Below are 18,713 nucleotides of genomic sequence, written 5' to 3' on the forward strand. Positions count from 1 at the left end.
GCACGACCCGCTTGTCACTGCGCATGTGCGCTTGGCTCTGTTTCCATTTTGTTCTTCCAGTCCGTTCGTGTCAACCCGTTCGTGTCAACCCGTTCACGCCACTCCTCTTTCAAAACAAAACAAACTTCAAATTTTGTTATGGAAAATTTTTGCACGAATGTGTATAAATGATTGCACCCGCTTATTTTCCAGCTGGGCAAGATTTTATAAATAACATTTTTCTTTTTTCCCTCCTTTTACGCCTTCACTTTTAACCGTCCCTTTGTCCCATTTTTCATAACCGCTGCAACCCCCTTGCGTGAACTTCCACCATATTGAAACCCCAAAATGAAAACCGTCACCGAAAACGCAGTCCTCACAGAAACGATTTGCCCCAGTAAGAATGTCGTCAAATACGAGGAAAAGGTTTTCGTCAACCGGGGGGAATCGCTCATCAAGGTGGACCCGTCTTACTACATCAAGCAAGTTAGCTTCCAGCGAAATTGTCGTGAGGGAGAAAATAAAAAAAAAAAAAATGATAAAAAAAATTATTAATCCTAAACCGTAAAAAAAAAGATGCACCATAGCACACCCCACATGTCACACTGCAGAAACGCTAGTTGTAAACCCATTCCGTGCCGTTCGTTTCATTTCATTTGATCATGTCAAATAATTCTAGTTGCATCGCTCCGTGTGTACGGCCCCGTGCGTGGATGTACTTGTGCTTGAATGTGGTTTCGCGTTGTTATATATATATTTTTTTATACGATGCGTCTGCCTAACCGTTTCCACAGTTTTCTTTTCATGCTGTGCCATTCCGTTACCATGTCTGCATATTCATCCTTGGCGCACGTGTGTGTCTAGCTATATTTACGAACCCGCTCCAATTTGCGCAACGCTTATATCTGCTCCCACGTCGCCTTCGCCCCTCCTTTAGAAAGTGCTGAACATCCAAAACTTGAACTACTTGCTAAGCAGCTACTCCCAATTTTTCGAAAACTACAGAACGCTGAGCATACTGTCTGTTTTGAATATTTTCATAATTCTTTTTCTTCTCCTTCTATATTTATTATTTTCCCTTATAATATTTCTACCGGTAAGGGACTTAAACGCATGCTTAGCATTTCGTGCAACAGGTGGAAAAGCACGCCCGAGTGTATATGTCTGGAGGAGGGGGCGTAAGCACCTGTCTGAATGTGTTTCTATCCCCCTGGCAACACATGCGAGAAGATATATTGCTACACATATATAGACGTATATACAGGTGATCACACACCAATATGGTTTTCCTCCCTGTTAGGCCATTTTTTTGGTATGCTCCCTGTTCTTCTGTTCGTTTCCCATGTTTTACCCGTTAATTAAGGTACCATGCGAGAGCATACGTTGTGCAGAAACGGGAAGAAGAGCGGCGAGGCCAAGTGAATCCCCTTTTAAGACGGTCCATCGGATGACCACACGCAACTTTCGATGAAACCTTTCCCCTTTTTTTTTTTTAGGACAAAATGCAAATAATTCTGAAGGAGGAAATAATTTTCTGTTCATGCATAACAATCGGCTCGATATTATTTTTTATATCAATTCTTTTTATATATTTGACGCCATTCGTTTCCGTTTTTTTATACCCCTTCAATGCTATTTTCATGCCCCTTATTTCGACCCTCATTTTGCCGATGATCGTAAGGCTTGAAACAGCGCCATGGGGCTAAGCGGCCCATTCGAAGTGGCAACTTAGGAATTCCACAAGGATCACTCCCTGCACAATGGGAACCCCCCCAAGAGGGAAGTGGTAATAGATCATCATACTCCCTCCACACAACGATCAATTCATTTCCTCCCCCTTGCAGCTATTCATAAACACAAGCGTGTGTGCTGTTTATGTCGTTTTTTATACCCAGGTTAGTGGAACCCTTAACCCTGGGTGAAAATGCCCCAATGGATAGCGCATGTAAATTACGTGCGCATGGTGTATGCATATATTTGTGTACCAAATACATACGGAACATGCCTCGCATATCCACTTCCCCCCCCATAAAATATTCTCCCCATTCGGAACACAATTTGCAGGCTGCGTCAAATGTTAAAGACCTGGTGCAGAACGCGTGCAGATACGTCTTTTTCAAGATTCCCCTTTTTCATCTTTAACGTGAGAAAAAAAAAAAAAAAAAAAACAGAATCTAATTAAACTGAACCGAACAGACTTTGTAATTTTCACGGCCATTTGTCCACACATATATTACACACATAATTCGGCACCAACTGCGGAGCGCAGGAAAAGTACCTTCTTCCTATACTACCATTCAACCCGCGACAATCATATGCACGTGTAACACTGCAGGCGTTTCCTCGCCTTTATGTCATTTAAAATTTCATTTTCACACAACGTTCCACCATTAGTAATTACCTTTTTGCCTTCAACGACGTGTCCTACGCACGTCGTTATTTTTTCTGAATCCCCTGCTACTCATTTGCAGAAGCTGTGTGTACATACGTATATAATACATAAATGTGCACAAAGGAACATGTGGTTTTTTCACTTTTCAATTTTAAATCCCAACATCACTTTTAACATACAACGGGTGCCTAATTTTTTGCAACGCGCATAACATTCACAAAGAGGGGGGGTACCCCTGCGAATCAGTTCGGGGGCGGCAGCTACCTTTCTTTCCGTTAAACCTACCGACAGGGGAAGAGTGTACTGAAAGAAAATTCCTCAATTTGTGCGGCTTACACAAAGTACAGCTCGGACTGTTTAGAAGTAAGAACGTGGACGGTGAACATGTGAGGACATAAATCAGCTAAGTTTTTCCTTCATGCGAGGAGTAAACGTAATATATATGTATGTAGCATGTATTGTTATACGCATTACAGGCGCCGCGAACCATTTGCATATATGTAAATAGGGTGCTCCTTATATACACACCGTCTCCTGATCTTCGTTCGTGCCTTTCTTTTGGGTTTTCTTTCATATCCTAAAATTATAATATTTCTATAAAATTCCTTTCCCCCCCTTTCTTTATATCCTCATAGTGTCAATACAATTATAACTCTATTCACCAACTATATATATATATTTTTTTTTTTTAGCTCTTGTGCGAAATGGCGAAAAAAGAATCAGTGCATGGAGCTAACTTTTGGCAAAACGTGGACTCTCCCATGCTGCTGCGCCAAGGAATGGGAAAGATAAGGGGGGGAGGTCATCAAACAGGCTTATATTTTCGGCACTACGAATGCTCATGGGCATCATAAATATATATAAAGTGTTATATATTATGCATTTATTTTTTTTGCGTATATTTTTTCCGCCTGCATATGCGGGTCGCCTTTCTCCGGCATAAGTATTTGAACAGCGTCGAAGCAGCGTGTGCTCAGGCGCACCAGTATACATACATGTAGCCCTGTGCGCCTTCGGAACGCCCCACGCATATGAAATGATCATACCGCAAAATGCAAACGTCATATATTTTTACTTCATATATGGATGTTTGCATAAAAGCCCCCGCATGCTTATCCCTGAGCGTATTTTACTTATAACCTACGATTTCCCATTTGGGTTACAGGGGGGAGAGCCTTCCGCAACTCCGTGTTATTAGCAGAAATAATAGCAAACAGTGCGCGGCGAAAAATGAAAATAAACGACTCCCATAGTCGAAGTTAAAATAATTACAGTATATATGTATTATTTACGCAAATGTAAGCACGTTTTTTATATGCTTCTGCGGAGGGTTTTTTCGCACCAGTATTACATGGCTGCATCAAATATACTGTTTTTATAAATATATTTTTTTTTTTTTTTTTTTTTTTTTCCTTTTTCTCCTGCTTCCTTCATATGCATATAATTGTGTATATTCTTCTCCGTTTGTAATTGGAACATATATGGGTGGTGACCCTTGACGAACGTTTTTTTTTCTACTTGTATATGCAGCCTGAAGAAGCCAAAGTTTTGTACCACTTGGTGCTTTTTTTTTTTCTCCGTTGAGATATACCCTTCAGATATACTGTTGACATTTTTCTTTTAAGTAACAACGGTGAACGCAGTATTATTGCGTATAGCCAACCGCTTATTGCAACCAGCTTTCTACGCATAAACCGGGGTTCTTCCCTTTTTCGAGGCAAAGAGAAGAACACCCGCATCCCACCATAGAGGCGAAGAAAGGAAAATCGCCCCCACTTCTGTAAACTTCCGCTAAAATGAGTATAAGCAAAGAGTCATCCAATACCATGATCGACATAGAGAGAAAGGCCGGGGAAGGGAAAGACGGTGATAGTGGATCCAAATTGACCAAGAATGAAAAGTTCCTTTTTCCATTAACGTTTATTCTAATTGGTCTCAGTTCGTTAAATGTATGGAACACAGCTTTGGGCTTAAATATAAATTTTAAATACAACACATTTCAAATCACCGGTTTAGTATGTTCGTCCATTATAGCGCTCTTCATCAAGGTGCCGAAGATGTTATTGCCGTTTGCCTTAGGAGGGCTAGCCATATTATGTGCAGGGTTCCAAATAGCTCACCAATTTTTTACCTTCGAGCAGTTTGATACGTATTGCCTAATAGCCTTCATAATTATAGGAATAATGGCAGGACTGGCCCAAACCATTGCATTTAGCGTTGGGACAACGATGAAAGAAAATATGGGTGGGTACATGTCAGCAGGAATTGGTATTTCAGGAGTGTTCATATTTATAATAAATTTGATACTAGATCAGATTGTACCTGAAACGAAGAAGTATGGCGTAAATAAAGCCAAATTGCTGTACCTGTTTATTATTTGTGAACTTTGCCTAGTGTTGGCCATCATATTTAGTGTATGTAACTTGGAGCTATCCTCCAGTAAAGAATCCAAAGAGGAAGAATACAACGACAAGGAACAAGGACTCTCCTACTGGGAACTAATTAAAGACAGTTACAAAGCTATTTTAGCCATGTTTCTGGTAAATTGGCTTTCTCTACAATTATTTCCAGGGGTAGGACACAAGAAATGGCAACAAAGTCACAACATCTCAGATTACAATGTTACGTTAATTGTGGGAATGTTTCAGGTTTTCGATTTTGTGAGTAGATACCCTCCAAATTTGAGTCATATGAAAATTTTCAAATGCTTCAGCTTTTCCCTTAACAAGTTACTCGTCCTGAACTTCCTTCGTCTTCTCTTTATTCCTTGGTTTATTATGAACGCTGCTTGTGACCTCTCCATCTTTACCAACATTGTTCAGCAGTGCATTTGTATGGCCATGCTTGCCTTCACCAATGGATGGTTCAATACAGTCCCCTTTTTGGTCTTCGTCCAGGAGCTTAAAAAGGCCAAGAAGAAGAAAGACATTGAAACCATTTCAACCTTCCTCGTTGTTGCTATGTTTGTTGGTTTGTTTATGGGAATCTGGACCACCTACATTTATGACTACTTCCCCATTGTTATCAAGAGACCCGTTGTACCTTAAGTGCGAAGCAATTTTCAAAGCGTCACTCGTGTGGAAAACAGGTAAATCGGAAACTGTTCCCACAACATCTCACGTTGTGCAAAAATGCACCTATACCATACTGTCGCCCAACACTCTGCTTGTGATAATTAAATGAATTAACACTGACATATATGTTTAAATTTATACGCCGCGTGCATCCTTCATATGACACATGTATAAATCAGTGTAGGAATGTGCACCCTTTTATGACCCTCTTTTAACATTTTTTTTTTTTTTCTATGCCTGTGTGCATATACGCTTCCAAGCCGTAATTAAAAAAGCAACCTTCATATGTTGCACATCTATAGGAAATTGCAGTACCGTTGAAACTAACGTGTTTTTTTTTTTTTTTTTTTAAATTATTGTTTTAAGAAAGATTTATACCGCTTCAGTAAACATCCCTTTGTCTTATAAATGAAAAAAAAGAAACTTCACCACTAACAATGTTTGCACGTATGGTTAGACCTGCCCACCACCGCGGAAACCTGTCCTGGGAAAGTCCTAGCGCTTTATGCTCCTTCCACATGCGTTGCTTCAAATGCCTACTGTGCATAGGGCCTCGTGGCGCGAGCGAATTGACGGAAAGGGTTGGCACTAGACCGTGACCCCTGAGACGAAAAATGACACAGCAACAGAATAATCGAACGCGGAAATGCTTCGTTATGTGTGCATACCCAGAGTTTCTAAGTGTGTAAAGTTGATAGATGCAAAATGTATGCGCATAATCGCACAGCGATGCTAATTGTAGGTCATTAAAAAAAGAAAAAAAGCAAATTGTATGACCCTAGTGGATGGATAAGTTTTCTCCCCCTTTCGGAACGAAGAAAGCTTAGCGAGGTACACCTGCACAGGTGTATTATCCACTTCGAAAAAAACAGAAACAAAACGGAAAAAAACGAAAACAAAGGAAAAAGGGCGCCCCTTCCCAACACCAGAGGTTGCTCCTTAAAAGAGGCTTAAAAAAGGGGAAAAAAACAAAATTAGCAGTGCCCCACTCCTGCGGCACTATGTAAGTAATACTTAATCTGCTCGTCGAGGAGATCTATCCGGTTGAACATCTCCTGATAAATATACTTCATTATGTCTATGTAGTTGCGTATCGTTTCGTCCTTATCCTTGGTACCAGACGCAACTAAAGTCATATCCTTTTCCATTTTTGCACGAAGCGAAGGATCCGTCAGGTCAATCCCGATGTCCTTAAATTTCTTATACGACAACACAAGAGCGATCCCCAAGTTGGTCGGAATGAACAAATTTTTACTATTCTTAAAGACGTAATTTCTTTTCTGGATATTTTCTATATGTTCATGCATAGTCGCATCTGTCCCTATTCCGTACTTATCCATGAGGGACAGTAAGTCAGATTCGGACAGGTATTTCGGAGGCTGTGTGATTCCTTCCTCCACTAACAAGCTATACGGATGGAACTCTTGGTTCACTTCAAAAGGCGGAATAATTTTATCATTCCATTTTTCGTATATATAAATTTCTAGGTAATTTTTTTTTACAATTTTTAATCCTTTACAAAAGAATTCCTCCCTCCCAATCGTGGCAACCACTTTGCTGTTAAATCCAATTGCATCCTCACTACATACAGCTAAGAAATGTCTACAGATAAATTCATAAATGATCCATTCTTTCTCTTCTACCCCATCTGTCTTGTGCATATTTTTAACAGGATGTATAGGTGGGTGTGCTTTATCATTTAGCTTCCCTTTTCTGGGCTCTTTAAAATTGTTCCCTTGACATAATTTATTGGCATAGGATCCGAAAACCTTATTTTTTTTCAGCTCCGATACAATGCTTCGTAAATTCATACTGCTGGGGAAGAAATTCGTTTCTGTCCTGGGGTAGCTAATGAACCCTTTATTATACAACTTTTCCGCAATATTCATGCACTGCTTGGAGGATATATGAAAATGCTTGGACACCAACTTGGTCATTTGGAGGGTGTTCAGTGGAAGGGGGCGGTACTTCTTCACTTCGTTCTGGTATATATTTGTTATCCTGCATAGAGGGTTCTTTAGCAGCTCCTCATAAATTAGCACCACAGCCAGGTGATCATACAACCTCAACCTGGACCACATAAAATCGGCGATCGTGTTTTGATTCGTGCCTTCCTTTTTTCCCTTTTTTTTTTTTTTCTTCTTCCATTTTCTTTTCCCACCCAATGAGGTACTCCCTTCTGATTCATCACCTGATTTGCCTTCCCCCCCTTCGCACAAGTACTGCATCTTGATCGACCAGTAGTACTCATTTACGAAATTTTTTATGTCCATATATCTATTTACGACAAATCCCAGAGTGGGGAACTGGCAGGGGCCATAACTAATAATGCTTGTCCGTGTCTGAATTAAGTGGACATACCTAATGGTGAGGAACCTAGTAAAAATAGAACCCATCCTTAGATCAATTTCTCTGCGTACATCTACACTGTGAGCTAAATTCCTATTGGGGTATTTCAAATTGTTAATGGCATGAATAATGTCCCTCTCTGTTACAGCTGAAAATTGTGCCCGCTTAATTCTTATATCTCTGTTCATAACAAAACACGTGTTTATCACTTCAAAGCAGATATGCTCTCCTTCTCTATCACAATCCAGCCATAAAATTAACACGTTGCAAAACTTAGAATATCTTTTTAAATTATTTTCTATTGTCTTCTTATCATTTTCAACGTAAATAGTAATTTCTGCGTCGAACAGGACCTGTGGGTCTGTGTTTACCCAGTTTCGATATTTGTCATCAAACTTCTGCTCCGTTAAATGCCCAGTCACGGAGGTCACATACATAGACCATGTTTCGTGCTCCCTCTGGTAGTTGAAGGTAAACACTGGATTATATTTGCTGCAACTTTTTTTTTTTTCCATTTTCCCCCTGCTCAAAATGTTAGCGATTGCAGACGCAACCGATGGCTTCTCTGCGACGTTCAAGACATTTATTGGAGCCATAAAGCTTGCGGAGCAAAGCGAACCTGGGGCGAAAAAAAGGACTGACTGAAATGTAACAGCTGATATTCCCCCCCTTGGTCATCGTGGACGGGTGGTCTACCACTTCGCAGCGCACAACTCAAGCGCAATGGGTATGTTGAATCGCATAGCGATGGCATAGCGTACCGTGTTTCCTTTTTTTTTTTTTTTTTTTACACCTCCGTATATTTTACACATTTTCTCATTCAATCCACATTGTAACCTTTTTTTTTTCTCTTTAGATTGAGGAGTCACGCGACAGTTCTGAGGCATGCCTTCGATCTTTATTCGTCAGAGGAGGCGCAGCTTTTTTTTTTTTTTTTTTTCCTTCACACACTTGGGGGATGTATATATACGAATTGGGTAGAGTAGGCGACGATAAAAGTCACTGCCCCTTTACGCAAATAGGAACCCGTAATGCCCCCTCCATTTATTATCAACTTAAGGAAATTCCAAAAGAAGTTGCAAAACAAAGAAAAAAAAAAAAAGGGTTTAATTTATTTCACTGTTCATAGGAGAAGAAGCGGTATTTTCCTATGACCGATCAGCTAAAGGGAAGGCACACCACTTCCACAGGGGGATATCTCGCCATGGGCAAGTTACACAAGCATAATGTGATGTGGACGCATTCAATATAGAAATTAAAAAAACAAAAGAAAAATCGAATTTTCAATCGGTTAGCTTAAACATGACGGCTTTTTTCTTTTTTTCTTCCTCCCCTCCCCACACGTACCATTGTCCACCATGCCATTTTTATCTTCCCCCCACTATCGGCTTTTATCAACACGAAAGGGAAAACCAACGGGGTGATCACACCTCAGCAAGGGTGCCATAAAGGTAAAATCACATGTGTATATGGCACCCCATATTGATTAAGGAGAAAAAAAAAAAAAAAAAACACACATGGACACGTGTAGAAATGGCTACTTCAACAGGGACAAAACTATTCAGCCATTTTTACAGCGGGGGGGATGGGAACATCCACCATTACAGTATCCCTGCGTTGAACAAAAAGGAAAAAAAAAAAAAAAAAAACCTCAAAGAGAAACAAAACTCTCATGCATTCTTGTTAGAACATACTTGTGTGTCCCCATGAATTGGAAAAAAAAAATGCACACCTATATATACCCATGTATATATACACCGAAACGACAAAGTAACGAAGCAGAAAAATCACCTTTCTGCGGAAACAACAAACATCTTTAACCCCACCCCCCACATATTTCCACCACGCACACCCAATGAATGCTCAAAATAAACCTCAAATCATTGAACACATAAACCACCCCCTCGATGACACCGTCTACGATGTGAAATGGGTACACGACAAGTCCGACATTCTCGCTGTCGGGGAAAAACTAAATAAAAAGGGGTACATAAATGTGTATAATCTGAACAAGGGAAAGTTCACCTGCATTTCTAACCACGAAACGGACACAGGGATAAAGAGCATTAGCCCCTTTTTCTCCTACTCCGGGGGGTACACCATTGCCTGCGGTAAGAAGTGAGCAACGGGAAGGTTTGGACTAGTGTGCTATGGGTACTTCCACTCGTGCGTGCACCTCCCCATGCGCGCTTCTCCTCCTGGGTGTGCCTTCCCATCTGTGTTACCACCACCCCACGTAACTCAACTCCGTCAGGTACGTTCGACGGAAAAATACTTCTTTACGATATTAATCGAATGTCCACCCCGTACTACACCATACATAAGCACACAAAACTCATAAACAAAGTAGAGTGTAAAAACTACAAAAACAATAATTTAGTTGTCAGTGCGAGTAGGGATGGGTCTGTCAAAATATTCGACATAAGAACGGATAATGAAGTGAGTTATCTGAGGGGGAAAAAAGGGGCCACGTTTCATTTTGTGGCTCTTTGTTCATTGCTCCTTTAGGATGGTTGCATACAGCATGTCGCATAACGCTTACCCCCAAGTCCACGCTGCACCATCATTTGTGAAAAATCGTTATGTATTACCTGCCCCCCTTCCCAAGGTTGTTAGTTTAGAACCACCCAAAGACTCGGCTTACATCCCCGACTGTTGGTGTGTCGCTACAGGTGAGAGATACTCGCTAATTATGTTCAACAAGGGCACATCAATTCGTGTTAAAGTATAGGCAAACTCTACCACAGGAATGTGCCTTCTTAAATGGGCTAAAGGTTCCCATTTTATGAGCCCTCCTCTATCTCTTTCCCACCCCCTGAACAGGAAACAACTACATACAAGTAAAATCTCCCTCTGGAGGAGGCGAAGAAAATCTGAATTTATGTGCAGGATATGACAATGGGGACATCAAATTTTTCGACTTAAAAATGATGACAGTGGAACATGAAGTGCGTAACAGAGGGGCGAGCATTTTTTTCCCGCCCTCATCATACACACGCACACATATATAAATATGTAAATAAACGGGTGTATCTTACCTCCGAATGGGTTCCCTTATTTTAGGCAATAGTTTATAGCACCACATGTTTAGTGCATGTCTTTGCTCATGCGATGTAGGTACTCCCCACCAGTACCTAGTATATCCATTTTTTTTTTTTTTTTTTTGGAATAATCTCTTTTTCTCTTACCTCTCCCGCAAGGTCAACGTCAATAATGGCGTTTGCGCAGTGAGCTACGACAGGAAAGACACAAAAAAGAACAAGTTAATTTGCTCCACCTTGGAGGGAAATATTTACATCTTCAACATGGATGTGTACAGCGAAGATTTGGGATATGCCTACAGCAAGGACCAGATTGTTTCAGGTTCGTTTTGTTGCGTAAAACGTGTGGCTACCACTGAAACGCAGCAGCACGTATACATGGCATCACATGTATAGCCAATAGACCAATCGAATGGACAGTCAATGCTCTCTTCTAGAGGAGTCAATTTAACGAATGACCGACCCTCTTAACCCAGCGCATCATAGTAAAAACCCAGCTGTTCAAAAAATGATTCATGCATATGCTTTTCCCTTTAAAGGAACATGTTGGGGAACCCCCTTTCTGCCGCAAAATCGGGACATTTTTGCTTCCTTGGGAGGTGACGGAAATGTTAAAAGAGGAAGGATGCAGTGAATGAACGGCCAAAATTGTGTCAAAGGAAAACGCCAAGGGGCCATGAGAATGTGCATTGCTGAGAGGGCACACCGTGCGTCCAGTAAACATATATTCACGCGAACACACATGTAAACACACGTGTAAGCACACGTGTGCATTCCCTACCCCCTCCGCAGCTTGTCCTATACAAATATGCGAACCCTGAGAAAAATTACATCTTCGACGAAACCAAGGGGTGCAAAAGGGGCGTTGTGGGCGAACTCGAAAAATTAAATTCCCTCAAAGTGTCCACTCAACCCATAATTTCTTTCGACTGGAACATCAACAAGTTGGGACTCTGCGCCTTCGCGTCGTTGGATCAAACAATTAGGGTTTACATAATAACGAAGCTAAATTTGTGTTAATTTTGCAGCGCAATTGAAAATTAAGGGGAGAAAAAAAGGAAAAATTAAAAAAAAGAGAAAGGGAAAAGAAGAACGAAAAGGGGGAAGAAAAAAAATAGTTAACAAAATTGTTCAAAGTGGGGGGGATAAATGGAGACATTCAAAAATTTACGGATGGGGAGCGAGGCTCACGCATTTTCCTTATTGGGACCATGTGGATCACTCGGATCATTTTGACGAATTCGCCGAGCTAACCAACATGGTCGCTTTTATGCCATTGATGAAGGAGTTAATTTTAACGTATGAGGTAACGCATATGTGGAGCGCTGAGAGCGAGACACCTGACTACGCCCCACACACCTTACATGCGTGTCTTACATTTTAAAAAAATATTCAGTAATCTTTTTCTGATTGAATTTTTCGTCATTTAAACTGAGGATATGAAAACGCAAATTCAACAAATTGTCGTAGAGGACTTCATGTTTTATACTTTCATTGAGGCAGCTGTAATTTATAAAATTTAAAAGCACATCGATACTGTTGATTAGCACATTTTTGTTAAAGTGGACGCTGTTGCAGTTGTCGGGCACGTTCAGGGAGGGGTGATCCTTACTGCCTTCCGCCTGTGCGTCAAATAAGTTTTGATGCACACCCAGGTGGGTCGTCCCCAGATTGTTTACACATATCGCGCCGCCGCACTGCTGATTTGCACCCACCTGACCGGCGCATATATCGTTGCTCTTAATCTCATTGCCAGCCACCCCGGGGAAACCAACGTTGTTTATACTAAACTCGTTCACGTAATTAGATAAGAAGTTGGCGTCGTAGTTGGGCGTGTCCTCAAAGAGCTTCCTCTTTTTCTTTTCATTCTCCTCGAACATGACTGTCGCACTTCTATTCATTCGTTGGACTCGCGTGACGCTTTGACGCAATCGATTTTGGTGCAATATATTTGGCGTAATCAATTTGGGCTCTCTTCTCGCGCAGACGTTCCCTTTAACCCAATGGGCCGTATGTCTCCTCATGCAGGAAAATAGGCCACCAAAAGTTTTTCTCCCAGATTCTTAACAATCGTTTGTTCACTCTCTCAGGGCTATTTCTCTTTGTGCATATTCATCCCAAATACACATGCTTGTCATGCGTATGTGCTGAGCCTCAATGTTTATTCACCTACCCTTTTCTTTTTTTTTTTGTGTAGCGGCTGAGAGTGGGGTAAGTAATATGTACCATGTCATGCGCAATATGTCTCGCGAGTCTTCCGTTTATTTATCGATTTATCTGTGCAGTTCACTTGATGTTTGAAAGTGGGTGATTATTTCCCAATTGGCCTATTTTTGTTTTCTATTTTTGTTTCACATTGTTACATTTGCATTTCCTTATTTTTATCTTCATCCCATTCGTCATTGTTCTCACGTCTTCGTAATTGCGCTGCACCACTTTGCTTTTTCTCCGCACCTCGCTGTTTTTTTTTTTTTTTTTTTTTCCACACTTCTTCGCTATATCTTTGCTTAGCTTTACCATTTCTTCTGATTTATTTCATTAATGAACGATTCTGATGCTGTGCGTTGCCCCCTCAACTTGAATTGCCGTGTACATAACACATATAAGAACAATTTGCGTAAAACTATACCAACGTGAAGAGGACATGTGTACGAATGGGTGTGGAAGCATATACTCACGCGCAATGAGAATTAATCCTTCCTTTAAGAAGTTGACGCAAAAAGGGAAGTAGGAAAAAAACTGATCGTCATATTACTCCCACACCACCAATATGTAACGTAAGAAGGTCAACTCATTTTTAACCGAAAAAATGGGGGAAGTGTATAGGGGGTTTAAATTGTTCCCTTTTAAAGGGAAGAAGAAATAGACACTATTAAATAGGAAAAAAAGAAAAAAAAAGGAAATGGGGGAAAAACACCATCATGATTTAAAAAAGATAAACTTACGCATAAAGCGTTATCCATCTCGAATATCAGGAGGGGGCGCACATTCTTTCCCCATTTTATGAGCGATCCAATTTGAACAGTAGCTCCTTGCGCAATGAACAATTTTAAGGAAAATTCCCAGGGGCAAAAAGGCAAAAGGGCAAAAATACACACAGAATCGATAGGCACACCCGTAACCGAACAGTTTAAGCGAGACCATTCATCCCGTGGTTATGCGGGAAGTCCGGCGACACATGAACGGGAGGTATTTTGTGCTGAAGGAACAAACCAGCATCACCGTTACCACGTTCCGTCTTCCCTACCCGTCATTGCACCTTTCCCATTTGGTGAACTCTTCAATTAGGTAATACCATTTTTGCGCAGTTGTGAAAACGGGCCCAGCAGTATAGCTTACCCCCCTTGTGGATATTCCCCCGTGAGGCAAAACAGGGACGCATTTGAAAAGGCATAGGGCACACCTCCCCCCCTGCACACACCTATGCAAATGGTATGTCGTACCTTTTATGGTGATTCCCGAGTGGAAAGGTTCATAACTCACGGGGGTGCTTCGTTCAGTTGGGAAGGACCCCCTATTTGAGTATATGTTCAGGTGAGGGAAAATGTCCTTCAAGATAAGAATTTCCGAGTGAAAAAATCGGGAGGGCACACCTCACCGCGCAGGTTACTTCACAAACCGTGTATGCTCCTATGTATGTACACGTGAAAAAGGGGAGTCGCATCCCCGCCAAAAGGGAAGCTTCTTTCCCAAAGGTGTTAACCTCGCAAATGTTGCGTGTGAAGGGCAACGTCACAGGGGATCCCCCACAAGCAGCCACCTTCTGCAGCGTCAGAGTGGATCAAATGCACAGGAAAATGAAAAAAAAAATACACACATATATATATTTGTATCTGTTCATAGTCGTTTGATCAGTGGAGCTAGGAAGCCCCGAACAGATGGGGGAAAAAAAAAAAAAAATTATGTACACACGTGAACACTTAGATCACCGCGAAAATGGCAGGACAGAAGAAAAAAAATGAAAAATACTCCCTTTTGCGAAGCGGTATATAAAATGAAGGGGGGAGCAAATTGCACCAACGGTGACGCACTCTATTGCTACGTTTTCAGGGATAATCGAATTGGGTCGCGCGCACACACCTAAAGGGCTTTCTACATTTTCGCGTCCGCTGGGGAAGGCGAGCCACATTAGAAAAAGGCATTAAAAGGTTTCAGAGAAGTTGGAAGCATCGCCAAAGGTGGAAGAATTATAAACCCGTAAACCAGGCAGGATAAGCCAAACGGGGAGCAGTGGTTAACCCCAATACAGGGACATACAATCCCTGCGACGCAGGCAGACACGGCACCGCACACTCGTAGAAAGGGTTAACGGGAGCTCTAAGTTATTACCTATATATAGGACCACTAAAGGGGAATTGCACCCCGCACACACCCCACCACCACACACAGATACAGAATGAAGACGTTGACCCTGGTCACAGGAGCGACGGCCATCTACGCATTCCTACTGGAAAAAAAATGTCTAAGTGGCCACGTAATACTTCCGAAGGAACATATATGTGATTTTGCATTCAATCCACATAGTAGCATCAAACCGGTGTTGAAAGAAGGACTGAATGGAAGTGGACACGATGGAGGAGAAGTTTGGTGCACGGTGCATAACCCACATCTTACAGACTACGTAGCAATGATTTGTCCAAAAAAAGGAACAGGAGGAGCAGGAACAGGAGATTACGCAGAGTTGGAAGCCGTGCCAGCGAACTGTTTTACCAAACATTTATACTCCCCCTATGATGGACAAGAAAAGGAAAAGGATATGCAACTCCTCGAATTAGATCAACAAACATTGTCGATAGGCAAAACATTTAGTGACTTTGAGTTGAAGATGTTGATCATCCCAGGGTATTATAAACACAACAAAACCATATATTGTAGATGCGACAACAGGAAAACGAAAAAAGGTGGTCAGGAATCTGGTAATGTGGAAGAGGGAAAAGTGGGACTAGTAAAAATTGTCTTAAACCAAAAAAACAAGAAACCACCCAGGGGAATCGATTTTACCGAAACGAATGAATTCGAACAGACAGAGTTCGTGCCAAATGGAAATGATAGAATAATTCAAGCCAAGGAAAATGATATTATTCATTTTAAATTTAAGCGCAATGTGCAAGAACCTCAAATAGAAGGATGTGAAAATATTATTAACATGAAGTATGGCATTCTACAACAGCACGTTTTACATCTTCGATTTCCTACGGTGTTTTTATCCACAGAAAGCTGTTTCATTACCATTAAAGAAAGTGCAAAACCGACGGTAAAAATTATTATGAAGTTCCAAAAAACGGAAAGCATAGATGGGTGTGATTTTACCAAACCGGAAGGGAAGGGAGATTACCAAGATGGGTTTTCCTTAGCAGATATCGGATCGGGCACGGAGAAAATTTGTTCTGTACATATTGGACGGCAGAGGAAGGGGAAAATTGCTGCAGGTATTAAGTGCCCCTATAAATTAACCCCTACCTATTGCTTTAGACACGTTCTATATGAAAAAAACATCAACGGTGAGAAAGCTTATCAACCGTTCTTGTTAACCGACGTCTTGGGAACGCTTGATGTGGAGTTCTACAGCAATGCAAAACAAGGTTCCTATATCATTGGACTGCCAACGAGTCCGCAAAAATATTCTGTTGTCCGATGCATTTGTGAGGATAATGGAAAGACGGGAATTATGGAACTAAAGATTGACTCTTCTTCCAGGTGGACTTTCCTCAGCGTCACCTTGATGCTTTTTATCATCGCTCTTCTGTACGCATGCTAGCTGTCACGCGCCACATTGACCCTTTGGAACAGCGTCACGCCACATTGGGACTTTCGAAACGGCGTCCCTGTGCATCTGAACACGTAGATACATGCGTAATATAGCCGTCACGCACCACATGAAGCCCTTTCGAAACGGCGTCAATCTGCGCATCTAAACACATAGACACATGCGTGCTTTGCAACGCCACATGGGCATTGGACCTGCGAAACGGCGTCACGCATGTGTTCACGTGTTTAGATGCGCAGATTCACGTTGTTTCAAAGGGTCAATGTAGAGTGACGTTGTATCGCAGGGCCCATGTGGCATGGCGCCTAGCACGAATATGTCCATCTTTTGAGCTGCGCAGATTCACGCCGCACTCATTTTTTTCTTCCTCCATATTGGAGAGGCGCAACCTCTAAAACCCCATACTTGGGGAGGGAAACCTCTAAAAAACCCCATATTGGGGCAAGAGTGAGCACACACGGATGGTTCGCCTCTCCCGTAGAGCAACAAGCACGAACTAAAAGAAAAAGTCAAATAAAAGAAAAGCACATTGAACCTCTCGCCCCGATAGGAACACCTATCATAGGAGCATTCATTGTCATTTTTCCCTAAGAACGACACACCCAGCACCCCTCCATCTCTCAGGCTCATCATCCATCCCTATTTCCTTCACCTATAAAATCCACATAGCTAAAAACTGCCCCTTAATATATATGGCTAAAAAAGAATAAATGGAATGTGTAGGATAGGGAAAGCTTACCCTTCTTCTTCCTCCTTCTCTCTCTTTTTTTTTGAAGAAAGAAAAAGAAATGTAAGAACAAAAAAAAAAAAAAAAAAAAGAAAAAAAGAGTAAAAAGAAAAGGAGAGCGAATAACTCTTTCTTTTCTTTTTTTTTTTTTTAAGAAAAACTGTAGTGTATCGGGAAAAGAAGGGTTTCCTTTTTTTAAAGAAATAAAAGGAAAGAATGAAACAAACAAAAAAACAAAGGAAAAAAGGGAAAATCAAAAAAAGAAAAAAAGAAAAAAAAGGTCGAAAAAACGGTGGGTAATCCTTATTTCCTCTTTTTTTCTTTAGAAGAAGTGCAATGTATATGAGAAGAAGGGAGGGAAATTTCCTCTCTCTCCTTTTCCTTTTTTTTTAATAAGATTGCAGTGTATTTAGGAAGGGGGGGGGAGGTTGCTATTCCTTACTTCATCTTAAGGAAAAAGGAAGAAATTCAAAGAAGCGCATGCAGGAAAAAATTTATCTCTTTTTTTTTTTTTTTGGAAAAATATTGTGTATAAGAAAAGGAAGGGGTTATTCTTCTTAAGGGGAAAAAAGGAAATTAGAGGGGAAGATAGAAATGGAATATGAAAATTGAAGAAAAAAGTGCTAGTGAATTTTTTTTCCCCTTTTCTTTAAGAATGCCAAAAGTTTAAATAAGAAAAAAGGGGAAAGAAAAACTGGGGAAATAAGGAACCATAAAAAAGGAAAAAAGACGACGAAGTTGAAATATGGACGATTATCGTAACGAAATGGGAAGACAGAAGAATATATTCCTATGGAGAACTATTTTTATATGGTTCTGGATATGGTGAATTATAATATTCACCTACCAAAGATTAAGTCTAAATGTGGTAGTAGGAATTGAAAAAATATTTAAGGCTTAAATTATAACAATAAGTATATAATTAGTATATCACCATGGCACCAGATATAAGGAAGTTCATCAATTACTGGTTTAAATACCGGAGGATGCACCCAGGACAGAGTGCCGATGTAATTACATGCTGGGAGCTGGGAAATATAGTGTATGAGTTGAGGGTGTGTGCATATAGGAACATATTGTACGGGTGTGCACACACCCCTGGGTACATGTTCCTGCTCTTTCATCTTTTATAGGAGCATATGTGGAAGGAAATAGAAAGAATGCTGGGAGCACTCTTAAATTACATGAAACCTGAAGTAGACGTACTCCAGGGACAGTGTGCATACAGTATGTTTGAGCATTCCATAGGGAAAGGTACACATTGGAGTCAGCCTTTATGCAAATCCTTAATGAAAATCTTCCTGTGGATGAATGGTTATAACCAAACTATGACGAAGCAGAGCATTCATGACGAACCCGAGGCAAAACGAGATATGGAGCTCAT

At 41.0% G+C, this 18,713-nt stretch overlaps 6 protein-coding genes across 6 annotated transcripts; 4 read left to right on the forward strand and 2 right to left on the reverse strand.

Annotated features, from left to right (window-relative positions):
- Positions 1 to 327: 327 nt before the first annotated feature.
- Positions 328 to 2,121, forward strand: PCOAH_00041150 (Uncharacterized protein; the record flags this gene model as incomplete). Its single annotated transcript, XM_020060903.1, has 6 exons — positions 328 to 465; positions 917 to 1,075; positions 1,280 to 1,342; positions 1,476 to 1,655; positions 1,824 to 1,874; positions 2,044 to 2,121. 6 exons carry the CDS (start codon positions 328 to 330, stop codon positions 2,119 to 2,121), a joined length of 669 nt encoding a protein of 222 aa, XP_019916525.1.
- A 2,046-nt stretch (positions 2,122 to 4,167) lies between these two features.
- PCOAH_00041160 (Nucleoside transporter 1) lies at positions 4,168 to 5,418 on the forward strand (the record flags this gene model as incomplete). Its single annotated transcript, XM_020060904.1, has 1 exon — positions 4,168 to 5,418. One exon carries the CDS (start codon positions 4,168 to 4,170, stop codon positions 5,416 to 5,418), a length of 1,251 nt encoding a protein of 416 aa, XP_019916700.1.
- Positions 5,419 to 6,419: 1,001 nt separating this feature from the next.
- Positions 6,420 to 8,390, reverse strand: PCOAH_00041170 (DNA topoisomerase; the record flags this gene model as incomplete). Its single annotated transcript, XM_020060905.1, has 1 exon — positions 6,420 to 8,390. The coding sequence occupies one exon, from the start codon at positions 8,388 to 8,390 to the stop codon at positions 6,420 to 6,422; it is 1,971 nt and encodes a 656-aa protein (XP_019916992.1).
- Positions 8,391 to 9,649: 1,259 nt separating this feature from the next.
- Positions 9,650 to 12,156, forward strand: PCOAH_00041180 (G-beta repeat protein; the record flags this gene model as incomplete). Its single annotated transcript, XM_020060906.1, has 7 exons — positions 9,650 to 9,905; positions 10,049 to 10,233; positions 10,403 to 10,466; positions 10,618 to 10,742; positions 10,995 to 11,157; positions 11,375 to 11,445; positions 11,628 to 12,156. The coding sequence occupies 7 exons, from the start codon at positions 9,650 to 9,652 to the stop codon at positions 11,853 to 11,855; spliced, it is 1,092 nt and encodes a 363-aa protein (XP_019916118.1).
- Positions 12,157 to 12,208: 52 nt separating this feature from the next.
- PCOAH_00041190 (Uncharacterized protein) lies at positions 12,209 to 12,736 on the reverse strand (the record flags this gene model as incomplete). The annotated part of the gene is made up of 1 exon (XM_020060907.1): positions 12,209 to 12,736. The coding sequence occupies one exon, from the start codon at positions 12,734 to 12,736 to the stop codon at positions 12,209 to 12,211; it is 528 nt and encodes a 175-aa protein (XP_019916409.1).
- A 2,495-nt stretch (positions 12,737 to 15,231) lies between these two features.
- PCOAH_00041200 (Uncharacterized protein) lies at positions 15,232 to 16,593 on the forward strand (the record flags this gene model as incomplete). The annotated part of the gene is made up of 1 exon (XM_020060908.1): positions 15,232 to 16,593. The coding sequence occupies one exon, from the start codon at positions 15,232 to 15,234 to the stop codon at positions 16,591 to 16,593; it is 1,362 nt and encodes a 453-aa protein (XP_019916696.1).
- Between the last annotated feature and the right edge of the window lie 2,120 nt (positions 16,594 to 18,713).

Source organism: Plasmodium coatneyi, chromosome 12 (genome assembly GCF_001680005.1).
Source record: "Plasmodium coatneyi strain Hackeri chromosome 12, complete sequence".
Lineage (NCBI taxonomy): Eukaryota > Apicomplexa > Aconoidasida > Haemosporida > Plasmodiidae > Plasmodium > Plasmodium coatneyi.